Genomic DNA, 26,624 nt, shown 5'->3' with positions numbered 1-26,624 from the left:
ATTGATTCCATAAATTTTCCCACTATGGAGGTAAGGCTTATTGGTCTATAGTTCGAAGCCAAGGACCTGTCACCTGCCTTGTAAATAGGTATTACATTTGCCATTTTCCACTTATCAGGCACTATGCCAGTTTGTAGTGACATGTTAAAAAGATAAGCCAAAGGTATGCTAAGTTCCTCTTTACATTCCTTTAACACCCTTGCAAACAGTTCATCAGGGCCTGGGGATTTGTTAGGTTTTAGTTTCTCTATTTGTCTGAGGACCATGTCACTAGTTACTGCAATTGTACATAGTTTATTATCATCCTGTTCTACATAATCTATTATTTCAGGAATATCGCTAGTATTTTCCTGGGTGAAAACTGAGAGGAAGTAGGTATTTAGAATTTCACACATATTCTTTTCACCGTCAGTGATCTGACCAGTTACTCTTAAGTGGGCCAATCTTGTCCTTAATCTTACTTCTGTATACCTGAAAGAACCCTTTTGGGTTAGTCTTTGAATCCCTTGCGACCTTAGCTTCATAATCCCTTTTTGCTTTTCTTATTCCTTTTTTTGTTTCTCACTTTAATTGAATATATTGATTTCTTAACTGCCCATCCCCTCTTTTGATACGCCTATATATGCCTCTCTTTTGACCAATGAGATGTTTTAATCTATTGTTCATCCATTTGGGATCATTTTTGTTAGATCTAATTTCCCTACTCGGAACAAAAGTTGTCTGGGCAGCTAGTACTATGCTCTGAAAAACGTCATATTGGCAACCAATATCACCTGCCTGGTGCATAGTCAGGACATCCCAGTTTAGCCCACCCAAGTAATTTTTAGTCCCATGAAGTCGGTCAAGCGAAAATCTGGGACAGAGATTTGATTGCAGTTATCTGGGTAATTCCATAATATATTGAAACTAAGTGATTTGTGATCACTTTTCCCAAGCTCACCATTAACCTCAAGATTATTAATTAGTGAATCTTTGTTGGCAAGAACCAAGTCAAGCAGATTGTTTCCTCTAGTTGCTTCTGTCACAAACTGTTCTAAAAAGCAATCCAGAACCGTATCAAGAAAGTCACTAGACTCAAGATTTCCTGTCATATTGTTCCAATCAGTTTGTCTAAAGTTAAAATCTCCCATTATCACAACATTCTCATATCTAGATGCCTTATGAATTTCGTCCCTTAACAGCTTACTGACCTGCTTATCAAGGTTTGGGGGCCTATAAATCACACCCACAATTAATTTGTCATGTTCCTCGTGAAACTGTAGCCAAACAGATTCTGTGTTCGATGTTTATAATCTTATATCATGTCTAAGACAACAATTTAAATTTTCTCTGACATACATCGCCACACCACCACCCTTCCTGTTGACCCTATCAGTGTGGAATAGTTTATAACCCTGTATGTTGCATTCAGAAAGCATTTCTCTATCTTTCAGGCTGAACCAGGTCTCTGTTATACCAATAATATCTATATTACCTACACTTGCAAGTAATTTTAGCTCATCTATCTTATTTCTTAGACTCCTACAATTTGTATAGTAAACCTTAAGGGAGCTAGTCACTCGTTGCCCTCTACTATCTCTCTTTGTTTGTTGATCAATTGATTTGCCATTACCAGCAACGTTTCTAGAAACGTTTCGCCACACAGTGGCTTCATCAGTCCAATACAAAGTAGAAATGGGTAAGGAGAGAAGGAGATTGAGGTAATCAGTCCCTCAGCCTATCACTCTTGTAGGTAGTGCAGCATAGGGCCAGAGAGGTGGCTTATATACTGCAGTCAGTCGGATCGAAGCAGGAGGCGGCGGGATCACATTCATCACATCTGTCAGACACTGCAACATCATGGGATCTTGGTACAAAGGCTTCTTCAACACTTGTCCAACCTTGGGACGACGACCTACTTACACTAGTGGAAGGTCCCACTGTGATCCCGCCTCCTCCTGCTTCGACTCACCTGACTGCAGTATATAAGTCACCTCTCTGGCCCTATGCTGTACTTCCTACAAGACTGATGGACTGAACACATCGATTCCAGGCTGAGGGACTGATTACCTCAGACTCCTCCTCTCCTTACCCATTTCTACTTTGTATTGGACTGATGAAGCTACTGTGTGGCGAAACTTTCCTTCAACAAAGATTCCCATATGTTGCATAAGCGTCTCAATTCTTCATAATATTTATAATAAATAATTTAGTATATATTGATAAATTTTATATATCTTAAGATATTTATCCCACGAAATATATTTTGCATATTAATTCTGTGATAGGATAGTTCTGAACACTTGGTAAATATTCTGATGAGTATATTTAGATTTATGTGTTCGCATCGTCAGGAAAAGCGTATATACACATGAGGGTATATAAATATATACCAGTTTGAAAGCAGCAGGTATAATCATACTGATAACAATGATATAAGTACATTTGTATCTTTTATGTATATCTCTGTTTATTTGTACTTGCTTAACAGATGACATTCACCTTTACTTACTTTCGTGTGATCATATACACTGTGAGAAGGTTTCTGTGTATATGTGCTCAAAGTTGATTTTAATCCCAACATAAGGAATTAAAACATGTTTGGTGATGATATGGTAACATGGAGCCTTGATGGCACTCGTGTGTTTGATGGCACTCATGTGTTTGATGACACTCGTGTGTTTGATAGGCTTTAAGCCCCACTGACTGGTATTCTCATAAACCATATAGTACACTGAGAGGTGAATAACTCTCAGATAATAAATACTGACAGCTTGCTGAATAATTTTAGGAGTTAAAGTATATTTGACTTGTAAGGGACAGGTTACATGCAGCCTTATTGACCTTTCTGCACTCAACACGCTTTAAACAAAATGAATAAATCTAATTTTTGCACCTTTTTACTATATTCAAACTGAGGTGTATGTGGATTATGACAAAAATACATTATAATGCGATCATTTATTGGAGATGATGTGTTCAGACCATGGAGTCAGTCCTGGAAACAGCGTCACCAGTACAACAAATCCAGTAATGACAGTAGGTCAATGTCTGTAGGTTAGGCGAGCGTAAAGAATTCCCTGTATCAGGATGCCAAGATGTTGATGTGTCAGACAGGTATTATATTAATAGTTTAGAAAACTGATAAATGCAACACTCTGGTTTCTTGACTGTGGAAATGTTTCGCCAGGCAGCGGTTTCTTCAGTTGAATATAGAGGAGAACAACTGATGAAACCTCTGTATGACGTAATGTTTGCACAGTAAAGATACCCGAGTCTTGTACCAGTCTCATTCTTCAACTTGTCGGTTTTCTAAACCAGTTATATAATAACATGTTTTAATGGGACATACTTAGATAATTAAGACAAGTGCAACAGTTAGGTATCTTTATTGTTAAAAAGTTTTGCCTACGTGGTAGGTTTCATCAGTCAAATACAGAGAACTCATTGTAGGCAGCAGGAGTAGTGGCCAGATAAAGATGAAGTAATCGGTCCATCAACCTTGGAGAGAGTGTTTGTGGTGGTCAGTCCCTCAGCCTGGAGAAGAGTTCGTACTAGACCATGGAGCTGAAATCTTCTCCAGGCTAAGGGACTGACTACCTCAAACTATTTCTCCAACATTGATGGACTGACAACATCGTCTTTACCTCGCCACCACTCCTGCTGTCTACAATATATTCTTTATATTTGTCTGAAGAAACCTACCACGCGGGCGCAACGTTGCAACAATAATAATACCCAATTGTTGCACTTGTGTCATTAGCTTGTTGATATTTTATACTGTTTTCAACAATACTTAGATAAAATGGCCGTCTTGAGCGTAAAGAAACTTAGATAAAATGGCCGTCTTGAGCGTAAAGAAACTTAGATAAAATGGTCGTCTTGAGATTAATGAAGCTTAGATAAAATGGTCGTCTTGAGATTAATGAAGCTTAGATAAAATGGTCGTCTTGAGAGTAATGAAGCTTAGATAAAATGGTCGTCTTGACATTAATGAAGCTTAGATAAAATGGTCGTCTTGAGATTAATGAAGCTTAGATAAAATGATCGTCTTGAGAGTAATGAAGCTTAGATAAAATGGTCGTCTTGACATTAATGAAGCTTAGATAAAATGGTCGTCTTGAGATTAATGAAGCTTAGATAAAATGGTCGTCTTGAGAGTAATGAAGCTTAGATAAAATGGTCGTCTTGACATTAATGAAGCTTAGATAAAATGGTCGTCTTGAGATTAATGAAGCTTAGATAAAATGGTCGTCTTGAGAGTAATGAAGCTTAGATAAAATGGTCGTCTTGAGATTAATGAAACTTAGATAAAATGGTCGTCTTGAGATTAATGAAGCTTAGATAAAATGGTCGTCTTGAGAGTAATGAAGCTTAGATAAAATGGCCGTCTTGAGAGTAATGAAGCTTAGATAAAATGGCCGTCTTGAGAGTAATGAAGCTTAGATAAAATGGCCGTCTTGAGAGTAATGAAGCTTAGATAAAATGGCCGTCTTGAGAGTAATGAAGCTTAGATAAAATGGCCGTCTTGAGAGTAATGAAGCTTAGATAAAATGGCCGTCTTGAGAGTAATGAAGCTTAGATAAAATGATCGTCTTGAGAGTAATGAAGCTTAGATAAAATGGTCGTCTTGAGAGTAATGAAGCTTAGATAAAATGGCCGTCTTGAGAGTAATGAAGCTTAGATAAAATGGTCGTCTTGAGAGTAATGAAGCTTAGATAAAATGGTCGTCTTGAGAGTAATGAAGCTTAGATAAAATGGTCGTCTTGAGAGTAATGAAGCTTAGATAAAATGGTCGTCTTGAGAGTAATGAAGCTTAGATAAAATGGTCGTCTTGAGAGTAATGAAGCTTAGATAAAATGGTCGTCTTGAGAGTAATGAAGCTTAGATAAAATGGTCGTCTTGAGAGTAATGAAGCTTAGATAAAATGGTCGTCTTGAGAGTAATGAAGCTTAGATAAAATGGTCGTCTTGAGAGTAATGAAGCTTAGATAAAATGGTCGTCTTGAGAGTAATGAAGCTTAGATAAAATGGTCGTCTTGAGAGTAATGAAGCTTAGATAAAATGGTCGTCTTGAGAGTAATGAAGCTTAGATAAAATGGTCGTCTTGAGAGTAATGAAGCTTAGATAAAATGGTCGTCTTGAGAGTAATGAAGCTTAGATAAAATGGTCGTCTTGAGAGTAATGAAGCTTAGATAAAATGGTCGTCTTGAGAGTAAAGAAGCTTAGATAAAATGGTCGTCTTGAGAGTAATGAAGCTTAGATAAAATGGTCGTCTTGAGAGTAAAGAAGCTTAGATAAAATGGTCGTCTTGAGAGTAATGAAGCTTAGATAAAATGGTCGTCTTGAGAGTAATGAAGCTTAGATAAAATGGTCGTCTTGAGAGTAATGAAGCTTAGATAAAATGGTCGTCTTGACATTAATGAAGCTTAGATAAAATGGTCGTCTTGAGAGTAATGAAGCTTAGAGAAAATAAACGTGTCAGTTGTTTATATATTCACTGAGACCCATGAGAATTTACCTTAACAAAATTATCCAGGCATTAAAAAGTTCATTGTAGAAAGAAATTAACAGCTCCATTAAACAAATCGGAGGTGAGCGCTCTTACAAAAAACAAATAATGTTGCTTAATCGTGTGGCAATATAATTTGTGCCAAATAAATATCTTCAGCAAGATCGTCAAAGTTGACACACTGGAAGATGTCACAAGGTGACACATTATAAATTAAAGGCGACTTGTTATAAATTAAAATGTGGTGCAGCCAATGAGAAAACGTCAGCAATGGAACTGGTATTTGAAAACGAAATTGTGTAAACAAGAATTCGCCGCAGAAAAATAGCGACTGTGAACACGAAGATGAAGCCGAAAGATGGAACAATAACATAGAAGATGGAACAATAAAATAGAAGGTGGAACAATAACGTAGAAGGTGGAACAATAACAGAAGATGGAACAATAACATAGAAGATGGAACAATAAATTAGAAGATGGAACAATAACGTAGAAGGTGGAACAATAACAGAAGATGGAACAATAACATAGAAGATGGAACAGAAAAATAGAAGATGGAACAATAACATAGAAGCGAATTTTACGATCTCCATTTTGAGCTACAATTTAGACAACTTAATTCAATCAGTGAATGTTTAAAGTGGAAGGTATGTTGATACTGACACTGTAGATTAAAGGACACAAGTATAGACACACCTACGACACTGTAGATTAAAGGACACAAGTATAGACATACCTACGACACTGTAGATTAAAGGACACAAGTATAGACACACCTACGACACTGTAGATTAAAGGACACAAGTATAGACACACCTACGACACTGTAGATTAAAGGACACAAGTATAGACACACCTACGACACTGTAGATTAAAGGACACAAGTATAGACACACCTACGACACTGTAGATTAAAGGACACAAGTATAGACACACCTACGACACTGTAGATTAAAGGACACAAGTATAGACACACCTACGACACTGTAGATTAAAGGACACAAGTATAGACACACCTACGACACTGTAGAATAAAGGACACAAGTATAGACACACCTACGACACTGTAGATTAAAGGACACAAGTATAGACACACCTACGACACTGTAGATTAAAGGACACAAGTATAGACACACCTACGACACTGTAGAATAAAGGACACAAGTATAGACACACCTACGACACTGTAGATTAAAGGACACAAGTATAGACACACCTACGACACTGTAGATTAAAGGACACAAGTATAGACACACCTACGACACTGTAGATTAAAGGACACAAGTATAGACACACCTACGACACTGTAGATTAAAGGACACAAGTATAGACACACCTACGACACTGTAGATTAAAGGACACAAGTATAGACACACCTACGACACTGTAGAATAAAGGACACAAGTATAGACACACCTACGACACTGTAGATTAAAGGACACAAGTATAGACATACCTACGACACTGTAGATTAAAGGACACAAGTATAGACATACCTACGACACTGTAGATTAAAGGACACAAGTATAGACATACCTACGACACTGTAGATTAAAGGACACAAGTATAGACACACCTACGACACTGTAGATTAAAGGACACAAGTATAGACACACCTACGACACTGTAGATTAAAGGACACAAGTATAGACACACCTACGACACTGTAGATTAAAGGACACAAGTATAGACACACCTACTACACTGTAGATTAAAGGACACAAGTATAGACATACCTACGACACTGTAGATTAAAGGACACAAGTATAGACATACCTACGACACTGTAGATTAAAGGACACAAGTATAGACACACCTACGACACTGTAGATTAAAGGAAACAAGTATAGACACACCTACGACACTGTAGATTAAAGGACACAAGTATAGACACACATACGACACTGTAGATTAAAGGACACAAGTATAGACACACCTACGACACTGTAGAATAAAGGACACAAGTATAGACACACCTACGACACTGTAGATTAAAGGACACAAGTATAGACACACCTACGACACTGTAGATTAAAGGACACAAGTATAGACATACCTACGACACTGTAGATTAAAGGACACAAGTATAGACATACCTACGACACTGTAGATTAAAGGACACAAGTATAGACACACCTACGACACTTTAGATTAAAGGACACAAGTATAGACACACCTACGACACTGTAGATTAAAGGACACAAGTATAGACATACCTACGACACTGTAGATTAAAGGACACAAGTATAGACACACCTACGACACTGTAGATTAAAGGACACAAGTATAGACATACCTACGACACTGTAGATTAAAGGACACAAGTATAGACATACCTACGACACTGTAGATTAAAGGACACAAGTATAGACACACCTACGACACTGTAGATTAAAGGACACATGTATAGACACACCTACGACACTGTAGATTAAAGGACACAAGTATAGACACACCTACGACACTGTAGATTAAAGGACACAAGTATAGACATACCTACGACACTGTAGATTAAAGGACACAAGTACAGACACACCTACGACACTGTAGATTAAAGGACACAAGTATAGACATACCTACGACACTTTAGATTAAAGGACACAAGTATAGACATACCTACGACACTTTAGATTAAAGGACACAAGTATAGACATACCTACGACACTTTAGATTAAAGGACACAAGTATAGACACACCTACGACACTGTAGATTAAAGGACACAAGTATAGACATACCTACGACACTTTAGATTAAAGGACACAAGTGTAGACATACCTACGACACTTTAGATTAAAGGACACAAGTATAGACATACCTACGACACTTTAGATTAAAGGACACAAGTATAGACATACCTACGACACTGTAGATTAAAGTACACAAGTATAGACACACCTACGACACTGTAGATTAAAGGACACAAGTATAGACACACCTACGACACTGTAGAATAAAGGACACAAGTATAGACACACCTACGACACTGTAGATTAAAGGACACAAGTATAGACACACCTACGACACTGTAGATTAAAGGACACAAGTATAGACACACCTACGACACTGTAGAATAAAGGACACAAGTATAGACACACCTACGACACTGTAGATTAAAGGACACAAGTATAGACACACCTACGACACTGTAGATTAAAGGACACAAGTATAGACACACCTACGACACTGTAGATTAAAGGACACAAGTATAGACACACCTACGACACTGTAGATTAAAGGACACAAGTATAGACACACCTACGACACTGTAGATTAAAGGACACAAGTATAGACACACCTATGACACTGTAGATTAAAGGACACAAGTATAGACACACCTACGACACTGTAGAATAAAGGACACAAGTATAGACACACCTACGACACTGTAGATTAAAGGACACAAGTATAGACACACCTACGACACTGTAGATTAAAGGACACAAGTATAGACACACCTACGACACTGTAGATTAAAGGACACAAGTATAGACACACCTACGACACTGTAGATTAAAGGACACAAGTATAGACACACCTACGACACTGTAGATTAAAGGACACAAGTATAGACATACCTACGACACTGTAGATTAAAGGACACAAGTATAGACATACCTACGACACTGTAGATTAAAGGACACAAGTATAGACACACCTACGACACTGTAGATTAAAGGACACAAGTATAGACACACCTACGACACTGTAGATTAAAGGACACAAGTATAGACATACCTACGACACTGTAGATTAAAGGACACAAGTATAGACACACCTACGACACTGTAGATTAAAGGACACAAGTATAGACATACCTACGACACTTTAGATTAAAGGACACAAGTATAGACATACCTACGACACTTTAGATTAAAGGACACAAGTATAGACATACCTACGACACTTTAGATTAAAGGACACAAGTATAGACACACCTACGACACTGTAGATTAAAGGACACAAGTATAGACATACCTACGACACTTTAGATTAAAGGACACAAGTGTAGACATACCTACGACACTTTAGATTAAAGGACACAAGTATAGACATACCTACGACACTTTAGATTAAAGGACACAAGTATAGACATACCTACGACACTGTAGATTAAAGTACACAAGTATAGACACACCTACGACACTGTAGATTAAAGGACACAAGTATAGACACACCTACGACACTGTAGAATAAAGGACACAAGTATAGACACACCTACGACACTGTAGATTAAAGGACACAAGTATAGACACACCTACGACACTGTAGATTAAAGGACACAAGTATAGACACACCTACGACACTGTAGAATAAAGGACACAAGTATAGACACACCTACGACACTGTAGATTAAAGGACACAAGTATAGACACACCTACGACACTGTAGATTAAAGGACACAAGTATAGACACACCTACGACACTGTAGATTAAAGGACACAAGTATAGACACACCTACGACACTGTAGATTAAAGGACACAAGTATAGACACACCTACGACACTGTAGATTAAAGGACACAAGTATAGACACACCTACGACACTGTAGAATAAAGGACACAAGTATAGACACACCTACGACACTGTAGATTAAAGGACACAAGTATAGACATACCTACGACACTGTAGATTAAAGGACACAAGTATAGACATACCTACGACACTGTAGATTAAAGGACACAAGTATAGACATACCTACGACACTGTAGATTAAAGGACACAAGTATAGACACACCTACGACACTGTAGATTAAAGGACACAAGTATAGACACACCTACGACACTGTAGATTAAAGGACACAAGTATAGACACACCTACGACACTGTAGATTAAAGGACACAAGTATAGACACACCTACGACACTGTAGATTACAGGACACAAGTATAGACATACCTACGACACTGTAGATTAAAGGACACAAGTATAGACATACCTACGACACTGTAGATTAAAGGACACAAGTATAGACACACCTACGACACTGTAGATTAAAGGACACAAGTATAGACACACCTACGACACTGTAGATTAAAGGACACAAGTATAGACACACCTACGACACTGTAGATTAAAGGACACAAGTATAGGCACACCTACGACACTGTAGAATAAAGGACACAAGTATAGACACACCTACGACACTGTAGATTAAAGGACACAAGTATAGACACACCTACGACACTGTAGATTAAAGGACACAAGTATAGACATACCTACGACACTGTAGATTAAAGGACACAAGTATAGACATACCTACGACACTGTAGATTAAAGGACACAAGTATAGACACACCTACGACACTGTAGATTAAAGGACACAAGTATAGACACACCTACGACACTGTAGATTAAAGGACACAAGTATAGACACACCTACGACACTGTAGATTAAAGGACACAAGTATAGACATACCTACGACACTGTAGATTAAAGGACACAAGTATAGACACACCTACGACACTGTAGATTAAAGGACACAAGTATAGACATACCTACGACACTTTAGATTAAAGGACACAAGTATAGACATACCTACGACACTTTAGATTAAAGGACACAAGTATAGACATACCTACGACACTTTAGATTAAAGGACACAAGTATAGACACACCTACGACACTGTAGATTAAAGGACACAAGTATAGACATACCTACGACACTTTAGATTAAAGGACACAAGTATAGACATACCTACGACACTTTAGATTAAAGGACACAAGTATAGACATACCTACGACACTTTAGATTAAAGGACACAAGTATAGACATACCTACGACACTTTAGATTAAAGGACACAAGTATAGACATACCTACGACACTGTAGATTAAAGGACACAAGTATAGACATACCTACGACACTGTAGATTAAAGGACACAAGTATAGACATACCTACGACACTTTAGATTAAAGGACACAAGTATAGACATACCTACGACACTTTAGATTAAAGGACACAAGTATAGACATACCTACGACACTGTAGATTAAAGGACACAAGTATAGACACACCTACGACACTGTAGATTAAAGGACACAAGTATAGACATACCTACGACACTGTAGATTAAAGGACACAAGTATAGACACACCTACGACACTTTAGATTAAAGGACACAAGTATAGACATACCTACGACACTGTAGATTAAAGGACACAAGTATAGACACACCTACGACACTGTAGATTAAAGGACACAAGTATAGACATACCTACGACACTGTAGATTAAAGGACACAAGTATAGACACACCTACGACACTGCAGATTAAAGGACACAAGTATAGACACACCTACGACACTGTAGATTAAAGGACACAAGTATAGACATACCTACGACACTTTAGATTAAAGGACACAAGTATAGACATACCTACGACACTTTAGATTAAAGGACACAAGTATAGACATACCTACGACACTTTAGATTAAAGGACACAAGTATAGACATACCTACGACACTTTAGATTAAAGGACACAAGTATAGACATACCTACGACACTGTAGATTAAAGGACACAAGTATAGACATACCTACGACACTGTAGATTAAAGGACACAAGTATAGACATACCTACGACACTTTAGATTAAAGGACACAAGTATAGACATACCTACGACACTTTAGATTAAAGGACACAAGTATAGACATACCTACGACACTGTAGATTAAAGGACACAAGTATAGACACACCTACGACACTGTAGATTAAAGGACACAAGTATAGACATACCTACGACACTGTAGATTAAAGGACACAAGTATAGACACACCTACGACACTTTAGATTAAAGGACACAAGTATAGACATACCTACGACACTGTAGATTAAAGGACACAAGTATAGACACACCTACGACACTGTAGATTAAAGGACACAAGTATAGACATACCTACGACACTGTAGATTAAAGGACACAAGTATAGACACACCTACGACACTGCAGATTAAAGGACACAAGTATAGACACACCTACGACACTGCAGATTAAAGGACACAAGTATAGACACACCTACGACACTGCAGATTAAAGGACACAAGTATAGACACACCTGCGACGTCTTTATTGGACACATTGTGGACACAGTAAATTATTCAAGAGAATAGGAAAGATTCGGGAACTAATTTAGAAAGGTGATTATATATTTACTGTGAAGGTTTCTGGTGCTGTGGGAGTCACTTTGGCTCACATTTGGCGCCATTTTTTTTTGTTAAAGTAAATTGTGTTTTATATAATTTCTAGAGAATGCTTCTCCCGATTAGCTTCAAACCCTAAATACTGGTGTATCTTAATAGGAGGTATTTTTTTTTTAAGTAATTCGTCATTTCGTGACACATTCATCAAGATCCATTTTAATAATAATAATAATAATAATAATAATAATAATAATAATAATAATAATATTTATTTCTACCAGTACGTGATGCCACTTATACAGACATGTCTGGCATTAATAACATACAATAAAGCCCCAGGTTATGCACAGCATTTCGGGGAATTAAGTTAATTTTGTCCCCAAGATGCAACCCACACCAGTCGCTTAACACCAGGTACCTACTTACCGCTGGTAAACTGGTACAGCAGATGTCTTAAGGAAACACGCTCTAATGATTATACCCGTACCGGGGATCGACCCACGACCTCAGTGTGTGAGGTGAGTGCGCTACCAACCGAGCTAGGGGACGCAAGAACAATGTTTTCCCCCTTATAGGATTGTAGATAATTTTAAAATGAATATAAACAGCCAAAACTGGAAAAAATAAAAGTGTTATGGTATTTTTAAGTTTAACAAGAGAAGACTTCTCAGTTTTTCGAAATTTTCTCAGGAACATTGTTCATTGCCTTCCTGCAATTTTTTTTTATTACCACAAGTCTTATTCTATCGGCTTTCAATTTTCAACGTTCGTGTAATTGTAGTGGGGAAGATTCATGGGAGTATTTGTATGCGTGGGCGTCCCATGCACTACATAGACCAGAGTTGTCAGGAAGTGGAATAGTCTGGGAAGTGATGTAGTGGAAGCAGGATCCATACATAGCTTTAAGAAGAGGTATGATAAAGCTCATGGAGCAGGAAGAGTGACTCTGTAGCGGCCAGTGAAGAGGCGGAGCCAGAAGCTATGAATCGACCCCTGCAACCACAACTAGATGAGTACAACTAGGCGAGTGCAACTAGGTGAGTACAACTAGGTGAGTACACCTGGGTGAGTACACCTGGGTGAGTACAACTAGGTGAGTACACCTGGGTGAGTACAACTAGGTGAGTACAACTAGGCGAGTACCATTTCAAAATGTTTGTTTCACCGTAATAGGGATAATTGGGGCAGACAGGTACCTATGATCGCCTTCAAAATTTTAACAAATCATTAACATACCAACATACTAAATCATGAGCCCCTCACCAGCGTCGAGGAACCTTCCTTGAGGGACCAAAATAGAAGAAGCTTTATATATATATATATATATATATATATATATATATATATATATATATATATATATATATATATATATATATATATATATATATATATATATGCAATAAGATCACAGTAAAGAGGTGATTTCAGAATATGCAAAACAACCACTCTGAAAGAATAGAGAAATTCCAAGCGCTTTCGTGACTACTCACATTATCAAGGAACTATAAAAGTAAAGCATCCAAGGAAGCTATATAAGGGGTCCGGCCAGCACCTCACTATCAGATCCCACAACGGTTAAACACCTGACGCGCGCCGACCCAACTTGGATAGGTCCTTTGCACAACTCACCCACAAACTATTCTACCCAAGAAAATTTAAAAATTATTTGTCCAGTGTATTATCAAATTCTTCCCAAATTCTATTAATTATAAATGGATCTAATTTATATAAACCAAAGGAAATATTCATATTATTGCCAAAACTGCTTTTTATGAAACAAGATTCAATTATATTCCTGTCGACCATGAACTTGCTTGATACTACTTTCTCAACTTTTTGAAAATCAATTGGATGGTTAAAATCTCTTACATGAATAAATAGAGCATTGGAATCTTGTCCAGTTCTAATGCTATATTTATGTTGTTTTAATCTTAGTTCGAGATTTTTACCAGTTTGACCGTAATAAACTTTATCGCAAATTTTACAAGGAATCTTATAGACACATCCATCAGCATTTTGGGGGGAATTCTTTATCAAAAGTTTTTTTTACTGTATCAAGATTTTTGAATACAACTTTAATATTAAAATTCTTAAGAAGAGAAGGCATATTCTTTCAGAGTGGTTGTTTTGCATATATATATATATATATATATATATATATATATATATATATATATATATATATATATATATATATATATATATATATTTGATTGTATAGATAATGTAATACTTCTACCCTCGAAATGGTATTTCATTAATGTACCTTATTGTATTATTTTTCCTTGAAGGCCTAATTTTAATGCCTCATAATACCCCTACGGTTTTAGCACCTTACTCTGGTTATAATAACACTGTGAATGGCATCAATCATCAATGGCTGATGCAGCGCAAGAAATGGAATGTTTCTTGGGTTTAGCTGTGTAGGCACAAATTTTGTTGCATTTTGTGCAATAACTGAAAAATGCATCTTCTGGTCGGCTTCAAACTTTTAGTTCTGATATATTTCCTCATGGAAAACAATACATTGATGTTTAAGTTATCATGTGCTAATTTTAATAATAAATTTGGTTTCTGTAAAATAATTTGAGAGTTTTCTGTGGTAATAATAATTAATTGTACAGTGTTTGACTTTATAGTTATCCAGGTTATATTAACTTTATGTAGTTATCCAGGTTATATTAACTTTATGTAGTTATTCAGGTTATATTAACTTTATGTAGTTATTCAGGTTATATTAACTTTATGTAGTTATCCAGGTTATATTAACTTTATGTAGTTATCCAGGTTATATTAACTTTATGTAGTTATCCAGGTTATATTAACTTTATGTAGTTATCCAGGTTATATTAACTTTATGTAGTTATCCAGGTTATATTAACTTTATGTAGTTATCCAGGTTATATTAACTTTATGTAGTTATCCAGGTTATATTAACTTTATGTAGTTATCCAGGTTACATTAACTTTATGTAGTTATCCAGGTTATATTAACTTTATGTAGTTATCCAGGTTATATTAACTTTATGTAGTTATCCAGGTTATATTAACTTTATGTAGTTATTCAGGTTATATTAACTTTACATAGTTATCCAGGTTATATTAACTTTATACAGTTATCCAGGTTATATTAACTTTATATAGTTATCCAGGTTATATTAAGTTTATATAGTTATCCAGGTTATATTAACTTTATATAGTTATCCAGGTTATATTAACTTTATACAGTTATCCAGGTTATATTAACTTTATACAGTTATCCAGGTTATATTAACTTTATATAGTTATCCAGGTTATATTAACTTTATATAGTTATCCAGGTTATATTACATAAGTTTGGTTTGTGTGTATTTAACATCTGTATGTGTCAAGATCATTGTAAAAAATGTCGTGTGCATTAAGCTTACATAAATCTTACTTATTTACTTATTACTTTCTGCACTAACTCTCATAAAAGCTGGTCATTGTTACAGCAAAATTTTTAGCTGAGTTTGGTGTGTGTTTATCCTAGTTTTTTTTTTGAGGGAAAAAATAAAAAAATTGAAATACTGATTTCCTTTCAATAATTTCTGAGTGTCGTATCTGATTAGCTTTAATGCTTCTATGCTGTTAACCTCATAACTGAACTTTGGGATGTTAGTGTCTTTGAAAAGTTTGAATTATTTTTGGGCTCTGAGTGTCATAATTAACTATTTTTATTAAAAAATGTTTAACATTAGTTTCTATATGAAGACATGTGAATGCCTTTTTTGATTTCCGCAAATCTTCAACACTAATATTTAACAGCATAATGAGGTGATGTCCCACCTTGCAGTGTTGCAAGTAATTTCTCTCAGCTGACAGCCTCTGGGGTGGACTGCCAAGTCCTTTGCTGCCTGTACATGTACAGGCAGCATGTACATGTACATGTACATGTACAACTTCTCTTCTCAGTTTTCTCATTATTTTCCCATTTCTTCTCTTCATCGTCCGTACTTTTCCTCTTCCTCTTCTCCTGTTCTTTCTCCATCTTCATCTCCTCCTACAGCTTCTCCATTTCCATCTCTTTCTACTCCTCTTCCATTGGCATCTCTATCTGCATCTCCTCCATCAGCATTTCCTCCATCTGCATCATCTCCTCCATCTACATCTACATCTTCATCAACATCTCCTCCATCAACATCTCCATCAACATCTACTGCACCAGCATCTCCTCCCCGTGTTATAACATAGCGGAATACTCTCGCAAATGATGCAGCAAAAAGAGACAAGTGCACTTCTGCTGAAAAGATTTTTCAATCATTATTTTCGTTTGACGTTTTCTACGATTGAAATAAATAATTGTGACGTTGCATATTTTTTGACTAGAGTCAAGGAAGGTTTAGTGTTGTGGTGTTTTATAACATCGTTCAATAAAGAACGCAATATAATACTAAATAACGCTGTAATTCCACTAGGTAAAACTAGGATTACAACGATGTCACTTCATTATGTAAAACCGGATTCTTGAAGAAGTCACTACGCAGTGTTACACTGGGTCATCAGTACTGTCACTGCACTATTTCTTCCAGGAAGTCAGCAAAGAATTCAATAGAGGCTCCATAACGAAGGCAATACATATATAACACTGCTTTCATGCATAACCCACTATTACAAGAGGAAACTTCTAACAAGGGTTCGTTCCGTCCTGGATGAACCCAAGTGCGGGGTCATTTGTGAATTGTTCCGGACACGGTGTTATGACTTTTTATTCATAACTACTGACTCTCCAACGAAGGCAATGCATTGCGAAACACTGGCTCTATAACGAAGGCAATCCACTGCTAAACTATATATATATATATATATATATATATATATATATATATATATATATATATATATATATATATATATATATATATATATATCTGCAACATTAACACACCACCTTCAGAGTGCAGACATTGTACTTCCCATCTCCAGGACTCAGGTATTGCCTACCGGTTTTCTTGAATCCTTTCATAAATGTTACCTTGCTCACACTCCAACAGCATGTCAAGGCTTAAAAACAATTTGTCACCATTCGCTTCTAACACACTCACGCATGCTTGCTGGAAGTCCAAGCCCTTCGCACACACAACCTCCTTTACTCCCTCCGTCCAACCTTTCCTAGGCCTACCCCTACCCCGCCTTCCCTTCACCACAGATTTACACACTTGAAGTCATTCTATTTCGTTCCAACCTCTTTACATGTTCAAACCACCTCAACAACCCCTCCACATCCTCTGGATTATAGTTTTAGTAATCCCACACCTTCTCCTAATTTCCAAACTACGAATTCTCTGCATTATATTCACACCACACATTGCCCTCAGACATGACATCACTGCCCTCAGCCTTCTCCTTGATGCAACATTCATCACCCATGTTTCACACCCATATATGAGCGTTGGCATAACTATATTCTCATACATTCCCCTCTTTGCTTCCATGGACAAAGTTTTTTGTCTCCACAGACTCGTCAATGCACCACTCAAGTTTTTCCATCTTTCATAGACCCATATGCTGATACGTCCACTACTAAATATCTGAATACATTCACCTCCTCCATACTCTCTCCCTCCAATCTGACATCCAATCTTTCGTTACCTAAAATTTTTTTTATCCTCATCACCTTACTCCATCCAAAATTCATTTTTAATTTTCTTCTTTTACATACCTACCAAACTCATCCATCAACCTCTGTAACTTCTCTTCAGAATCTCCCAACAGCACAGTGTCATCAGCAAAGAGCAACTATGACAACTCCCACTTTGTGTTTGATTCTTTATCTTTTAACTCCACACCTCTTGCCAAGACCCTAACATTCACTTCTCTTACAGCCTCATCTATAAATATATTGAACAACTACGGTGACATCACACATCCTTGTTTAAGGCCTACTTTAACTGGGAAATAATCTCCCTCTCTCCTACATACTCTAACCTGAGTCTCACTATCCTCGTAAAAACTCTTCACTGCTTTCACTAGCCTTTTCCAAAGAAATAAATGTCATAAAAACCTCTTTACCCTGTTTCACTGTAAACACTTGGTCTACACACCCTCTACCTTTACTAAAGCTTCCTTGTTCATCTGCTATCTTGCTCTCCGTCTTACTCTTAATTCTTGCAATAGTGTTGTAATTGATCAATACCACTTATTCGTGGGTAAAACATTATAAAAGACTGCTCGTTGTACTAGTACACCAAACAAAGAGTCGAATGAAATTATCCTCGAGTCATCCACACCAACGTATGTCCTTGGGTAGCAAGTACAACATCAAATTTCGTTGATGCGCTACTCTTAAGGATTATATGGTCCCGTGGATTAAGGCATCATGAGTTCTCGCCCACCATGAGGCAGGCCAAAGCAGCATGGGTTCGAGTCCTTGACTAGTCGCAGTTTTGTTATTGATCAATACCACTTGCTCGTGGGTACATTATAAATATATATATATATATATATATATATGATATATATATATTATATATATATATATATATATATATATAAACACTGATCTCTGGCTGAAGGAAGGAGACTCGAACCTACGAACCTTGGAACAAGGTACGCAGTGCTTTACCAATCTACCCTCACTGGACCAATACCTTGGCGTCCAGCTTGCGCTAGACTTTGATCCAAGGCAGCCAACTTTCAGGGAGAAGGCTTACAGCTTTTCATCTCATCCCCTGCATGCATCAGCCTTACTAGTAAGGCTGATGCATCAGTGAATGAAGGTGAAAGTTTTTCTTTTTCGGGCCACCCTGCCTTGGTGGGAATCGGCCAGTGTGTTAATAAATAATATATATATATATATATATATATATATATATATATATATATATATATATATATATATATATATATATATATATATAATCATGCAGCCTTCGCAGGGTATAGTGTAAACCCCTGCATTGACTGGTTCATGGTGCTTCAGTTTTGTCCTCGTGCAACCTAACTCTAGAGCAGCCTCGCAACCAGCATTTCCATAAAGACTCTAACCAGGACAACACTGAAGCACCGTGAACCTGTCAATGCAGGGTTTTACACTATATCCTGTGGAGGCTGTGATAGAATATAGTTAGGTGAAATAGGAGGTAGCCTCGAAACACGTATCAGTGAGCACAGTGCATGTAGTAATGATAACTTGAACAACGCCTGCATACAACATCGGAATTCCACCAATCACCTCATGAAATTAAACGACGCACGACTAGTGATTGTGAGGGAAAAGCCGGTAATAAATGAGGTTATGGTTGTTCAGACACCCAGGAACCATTAACGTGTTACTGTCCGCACTACCATCTAGCGGGCTGAGGCTAAACTCCAGTTCCTGGGGTCTGATTTGCTTCAATTTCTGTTCCTGATAGTATTAGCCTTACCTGGTGTGGAGCTGTATAGCCCTTGTGGTTTAGTGCTTCTTTTTTATTATAATAATAATAATAACCTGGTGTGGATTGAAGTTTAGAGAATCAGTTCACCTCCACTCTTCTCCTGATCAGGAAAGGTGATCTACCAAGATTATTTCTGTTTATTGTTTCTGATTTTCCTGGTTAACAGTAATGAAATTGAAGTAAAATACTACCCTTTATCTTCAATGTTATACTTATCTAACTCTTATGTAACCAGTGTTATTTTCTTTACTGTCAGCTCTGTTGCTGGCCTGGTCAACCAGGGTACATGTTAACAAATTGGAGGAAGATCCCTGTCTACTGGACACAGTGGGACATTACGACTCCTCACGTCTGAAATCTTAACTGTGGTGCTACGACCAAATAGTGACAGGAAATCCAGAACATCGGACGAACACCGCCACCCAGGATAACCACCATTTCTTCTAAAACATCATCAGACTATCCTGGGTTTAAGAAACTCTTGTCTCAACATCCTACTCGATCCACAGCTGCCAAATTGTTAACTTAAAATCCTTAGAAAATTATCTTCATTATTATTGCTCGAGTCATTCATTTATTCATTTTTCCATTCTTTTGTTATGGGGGAAGGTGTTCCCCTGACAGTGATTAAAGAACTTAATTTCCGTAGACATAAATACCTTGAATCATCATTAATAACACAACCAAAATACAAGCAACTTCGTCATCTCTGAAGTATTAACAAGAATCCTCCTCAAAACAATGAATCCTGCCAGCACATAATCGCTGCTGATGATACAACACAAGAGGAGAAACACTGAAACAATCGTCCTCAAATCCAACCACTACCCATGCGATAAACTTTAATAAACATTTTATCACATTTGCAAGGCGACTATTACTACCAGTACTACCACTAGTAACAACTGGTAATTCTACAGCGATTATTTTGTACCTTACACCTCACTAAGCCTATATATACCGTCTGTGTCCATGTTTTGCTTGCAATGACTTGACAGTTTCTGGAGAGCGAAATGTTGCCACAATAAAATGTCACAGTTGCATTCGTGTCCTTTTACCTAAAATATTGTAGGTAATTTTACCAACATTAATATAATATTGTACTTTTACATCAACATGTCTTTTGCTTTTCTTTGGTCAAATGTTCTATGCTCGAATTGTCAAATCTCCACTAATAAATTTTTTTTTTTTTTTTCCAGGATAGAGACAATGGCAGCGTTCACCTGGGCCCAGCGTTATATCTTCACCTGTGTTACCTTCATCAGAATTATAACATAAGACTCCCAACAGCTTCTGCTAATACAATGTTGATAGGATCACATATAGAGCTGTATTCACACCATAATTAAACACAGAAGGCTTGCAAAAAAAACGATTTTGTGCAGTTTCGTTTAAGTGCAGATGAGTAACTAGTGACCAGCCAAGTAAACCTTCCCTTGTTCCTCCAGTATGTTGTACAGCGATCAAGGAACATTCGTGTACATTCGTGGTATTTATCTACATAGGCTGAGAGAGCAGACAACAGTCTCACTCAACAGGGTATATACACCTCTCGGTGTATATCTCTTGCCATATATACTAAGGATTTTCTTTATTCCATATTAAGCTTCTTAAATTGTTATTGATGGTGATGTACTAGTGAAATGCAATATTAATCCCCTAAGCCAAGTCCATGGTGGACTCTTAACGTAAGAACCCATCCAGATGTAAAAATAATTTTTCATATGATATTAAGCTATATAAACAATGAACAATCACTGAAAGGAAACGAAGCTGAATGTAAAGGAATATAACCAAATAAAAATGTAATTATGATTTAATCTACATTTCTCAACAGAATCAAAAACTGACATCGAAATACTGAGGAGACGAATTTAAAAGCAAAATTAATTTAAGAATTTCGACAATGTATGCAAAGCTGAAGCTTATAAGAAAGTTATCCTCAGCTTACTCACTGAAAAGTACAAGTATCCAACCTGTGTTACACACACACACTCACAATGTGTATTGAGAAGCATCGTAAGTTACTAAGGATATTGCAAGTTAGTGAACTATCGTGGCTACAATGTCCAGCGGTTCCCTGACCACTTATGAAAATCCGTTTCAGCAAATATTTTGATAAACAACAACCCAGGTGAATGATACCAGCCAACATCATCACATCCATAGGACGGAAAAACTAAAAGATTATCATTCGCTGGAGCGTCATTGTGTATTTAAAGCTGCATTAAATATATAGTTATAAATAAATCATTAATTAGAAATTTATAAAAAAAAATGGTGCTAGTTTTCTTACTTTCAAATCAATAGAAAATAGACATTACTTGATAATTAAGTTGTATGAGAGGAAAACTGTACATAGCCTGAGGACGAGTCACCCGGTGAGTATTTTACCGGGAGATGAGTCAGAAAATAATGCTTCTCAAACTAGATATATAAGCTATGTATTATAATAGTATACAAAATATCCAATAATAATTAGTGAATCGACATAGATATTAATTCAATAAAAGAAAATATGATAAATAACGCTCTTATTTTATTTCTGTTGCTTATTCATTAAATAACATTAAACAAGATCGGTAATGAGAGAGACTGAAAAATCAGTGACTACTTTTATTAAAATAATAAGAGAATTAAAAAAGACATTAGAAGAAAACACGAAGCAAAACATGTGTTAAAAGTGTGTAGCTTTCAAGAGGAGACAATATCAGAGAGACGAAGCACTCACAGAACACCTTAAAGACTAGCCAGCCACCAGTTAGAATTTCAGAAAACCAGTCTGGATAGACCCAAATTCTGCTCCATTATGGCAGGTCCTGTGAGGGACACTTCAGTATTCAGTCTCTTGTTGGCACTACTGCTCTTACACCTCTCAGGTAAGCAAGTTTTTTTTTTTTTAAATAAATTTTAGTGCATCAGGAATGTGCTGTTATCTTGTTTACATGATAAATGCATTTGAACTCCCAGTGTGCTATTATCCTGCAGTATTTGTAATACACAGGTGTAATACCTGCAGTGTGCTACTGTTCTGCTCTATTTGATACATTACGTTATTATAGGGGGATAAGTCTGTTGAGTATACCTGGTAAAGTGTATGGTAGAGTTATTATTGAAAGAATTAAGAGTAAGACGGAGAATAGGATGGCAGACTAACAAGGAGGCTTTAGGAAAGGTAGGGGGTGTGTGGACCAGGTGTTTACAGTGAAACATATAAGTGAACAGTATTTAGATAAAGCTAAAGAGGTTTTTGTGGCATTTATGGATTTGGAAAAGGCGTATGACAGGGTGGATAGGGGGGCAATGTGGCAGATGTTGCAGGTGTATGGTATAGGAGGTAGGTTACTGAAAGCAGTGAAGAGTTTTTACGAGGATAGTGAGGCTCAAGTTAGAGTATGTAGGAAAGAGGGAGATTATTTCCCAGTAAAAGTAGGCCTTAGACAAGGATGTGTGATGTCACCGTGGTTGTTTAATATATTTATAGATGGGGTTATAAGAGAAGTAAATGCGAGGGTCTTGGCAAGAGGAGTGGAGTTAAAAGATAAAGAATCACACAAAGTGGGAGTTGTCACAGTTGCTCTTTGCTGATGACACTGTGTGTGGAGAAATTTTCTCCAGGAGGGGGGGTATCAGCCCCCTTCAGCCCTTTCAGCCCTGAAGGGCCCAGCCCTCCCAGAAGGGGCAAGCATCTTGTTTACTGCTACAGTGAGTAATTGATCACAGATGCAGTACGAGTATGCGACGTGGTCAAGCGACCACTGCTCCTTGCAGTCCAGTGTTGCAGAGTGTATTTTAATAAGAGACAGTACATCTCTTACCTTAGCAGGACAATTAAGGAAAATCCTGCTCCCACTTTATTACCATAGTAAAGATAGTGGACATTGTTGTCTATGCTTAAGACAGCAAGATTTAAACATTCTGCTTTGCTTCATCGAGGAAGTGGCAAGGAAGCAAAAGTACTAGGTCAGCTTTTCCTTTGTGCTGGGGGAAGTGACGGCGTGGGGCGTTGTGGTGTCTTCAGATTACTTTTCACTCTACTGAGAGTGACACTGACGCGAGGATAACCAACAAAGAACGATCTTTGCGTTAGTGTGAACAAAGTGTCTCATAAAACACAATAAACACTTAAGAGAAGTGTGATCAGCTTCTTTAGTGATAACATTGTGAACAATAAAGACAAATCTTGTGGAACATAGTGTACCAGTGTGCGTATTCCTAGACTATGGAAGACGTGGACATCCAAGGACACTTCAGCTTCTATCAAGTCACCGATATCTGTCGAAGGTGTGAAGAACACCATAGCTCACGCTACAAGAGCAAGGTAGGTTACGAATTTCTTGTAGTACGGGGAACTGCGCAGTTCTTGAGTCGCAAGAAGTTTGTAATCAACCTATAGTCGGCAGTAAGGGGCGGACTTTTGAGTTCACACAAGTAAGTTTGTCGGCCATCAGTGAATGAAATATGCTGACATAACACCCCCTAGGGGTAATTTATAATCTTACAAATTATAACTCATTACAGCCCATTGAGAGATGACTTCGACAGCTTCTCAAGACCTCGTCTGCAGGGGCGGCTGTACAGGCGATGAGCTGTCTTTCTAAGTTAAGTTTCCCTATATTTAAACTTAACTGGTAATGCCATTTCTCAACATTTTGGTCGTGCTCGAACCGGATAAAGGCCACACTGTGGTCCAAATACGTTGTACTACAGTGTACAAATAACCTATGAGCCAAGGTCCTTCGAAAAAAGCTGTAAAACTAGTGTTTTACAATTTAAATCAGTATAAATGAGTCCCTTCAGACTCAATCACAGAGAATGGGCAGCCAAAAGAAAACGGGCGCTCACCCAGCGTTCACCCAAAGAAAACGGGAGCTGAGTGACTCACCCAACAAGAAAACGGGGGATGGCACCCGGCATCCACTGCTCCAATCTCGAAAATCGCTGACTTCAGCAACCCAACTGATCTTCAGTTTGTCTGAGTGTATATACACATAGTGTTTATAATGTTTATAGACAGAAATTAAGAGACAAGATTGTGTTAAAGTTTGTTTCTTATAGATATACCTGTTATATTAAAGGAACTTATATATAAAGTGCAAGCTTTCAAATATATATTAACAGTGACATTTATATATGTGTAATATTCACGTGTGATTTACAGTTATACAGTGACATTTATAATGTATAGTGAATGAAGTGTATAACGTTATTTACGATTAATCATCGTAGTCAGGCTGACACAGCAAACTCAAGCCAAAAACACCAGCCACATGTACTGTGTACCCTTCATGGTCATTGACCCTGAGGTTAAGCTTAGTAGGTCAGTAGTGTCTGACTCGATTATTGCTGACTTAATGTGAAGGCTTACTCAGCCCTGTAATAACTTCAGACAGTATTACCAAGGCTGGCTCCTCCTCAGGAAAATTAATGAATAGAAAAAGAAATAACAGACAGACATAAACACTTTATTATATAGAAAATATAAAACACTTAAATATGAAATATTAATCTTACATTAAAGAAAATGAAAAATGAAAAATATAAATAACTGATTTCAATGCTAATATATATAGGGATGTCTGGTGTTGGTGACACTGTGGTGTTGAAATCGTAGCCGTTGCTGATGATGGGGGGGGGGGGGGTCGCAGGTGTTGGTTATGACCCACTGGCTAGTTCTTCACAGTATAGCCTTGAGTATTATATCCCCATGACAGGAAATCAGGTTCCTTACTGCTGCAATGATGAGGGGTTACGTCCTGCAATTTCATACAGGTGCACAGGTAATTAAATCCAAAAAAGGGAAGTCTGAGGACGTTAGTCCATCTCCACCAGTTCTTCTCGTTGATTGACAGGCGACTCTCTCTGTCATCCAAGCTGAAAAGATAGACAGGTTACCCAATGCTTAAATAATCACTCTCCATGATAAGTACAATACCTAAAAGATGTGGTGATTATTACAACAGTCAATATAGAGCAAGGCTGAAAAGACTAAGTTTATTATTGGTCAAAAGTGAAGCTTTCAACCCATAAATCCACTAGAATACAAGGCAGGCATGTACTTACAGTAGTGTTGGGAGCTGTGAGTCTAGTGATTACTGTTTGGACCAGAGCCCCACACGTCACCTTTCGGGGGGAGGGGGGAAGGAGGAGGGGAAGGGATAGTGGGAGCTAGACTGACCCTACCTTAACAAGCAGCCGGCAGTCAAACTATCACTTTCGGGGTGGGGGGAAAAAGGCGGGAATAGCGGGAGCTTGACTTACCCTACCTTAACAAGTAGCCGGCAATGAAACTATTGTTACTATATACTCCCTCGCTACTCCTATCTATTGAACTTTTCCCTCACACTTAAGCATAACAAAAACTCAGCTGTTTATAGCAGTCCCCTCAAGGAAGGTTCCTTGATGTTGGTGAGGGGCTCTTGATTTAGGGAATTGGATCTGTGCTCCAGTTCCCCGAATTAAGCCTGAATGCCTTCCACATCCCCCCCCCAGGCGCTGTATAATCCTCAGGGTTTAGTGCTTCCCCCTTGATTATAATAATAATTATGTTTATAGCAGTACAGTGTTTTTTAAACACTAAGTGTGGTGCTAGAA

The 26,624-nt window shown here is 37.4% G+C and overlaps 1 protein-coding gene across 1 annotated transcript in view; it reads left to right on the top strand.

The window, feature by feature from the left end:
* The window catches only part of LOC128704237 (uncharacterized), a 586,655-nt gene that overhangs the window by 109,059 nt on the left and 450,972 nt on the right, over positions 1-26,624 (top strand). Inside the window, exon 2 of the mRNA XM_070091942.1 lies at positions 21,230-22,909. Coding sequence (XP_069948043.1) covers positions 22,840-22,909 — 70 coding nt within the window. The 5' untranslated portion in view covers positions 21,230-22,839. The remainder of the gene's footprint in view (positions 1-21,229; positions 22,910-26,624) is intronic.

Source organism: Cherax quadricarinatus, chromosome 37 (genome assembly GCF_038502225.1).
Source record: "Cherax quadricarinatus isolate ZL_2023a chromosome 37, ASM3850222v1, whole genome shotgun sequence".
NCBI lineage: Eukaryota > Metazoa > Arthropoda > Malacostraca > Decapoda > Parastacidae > Cherax > Cherax quadricarinatus.
The sequence above is the reverse complement of the archived record's forward strand: the minus strand, read 5'-3'. Positions and strand labels throughout refer to the sequence as shown.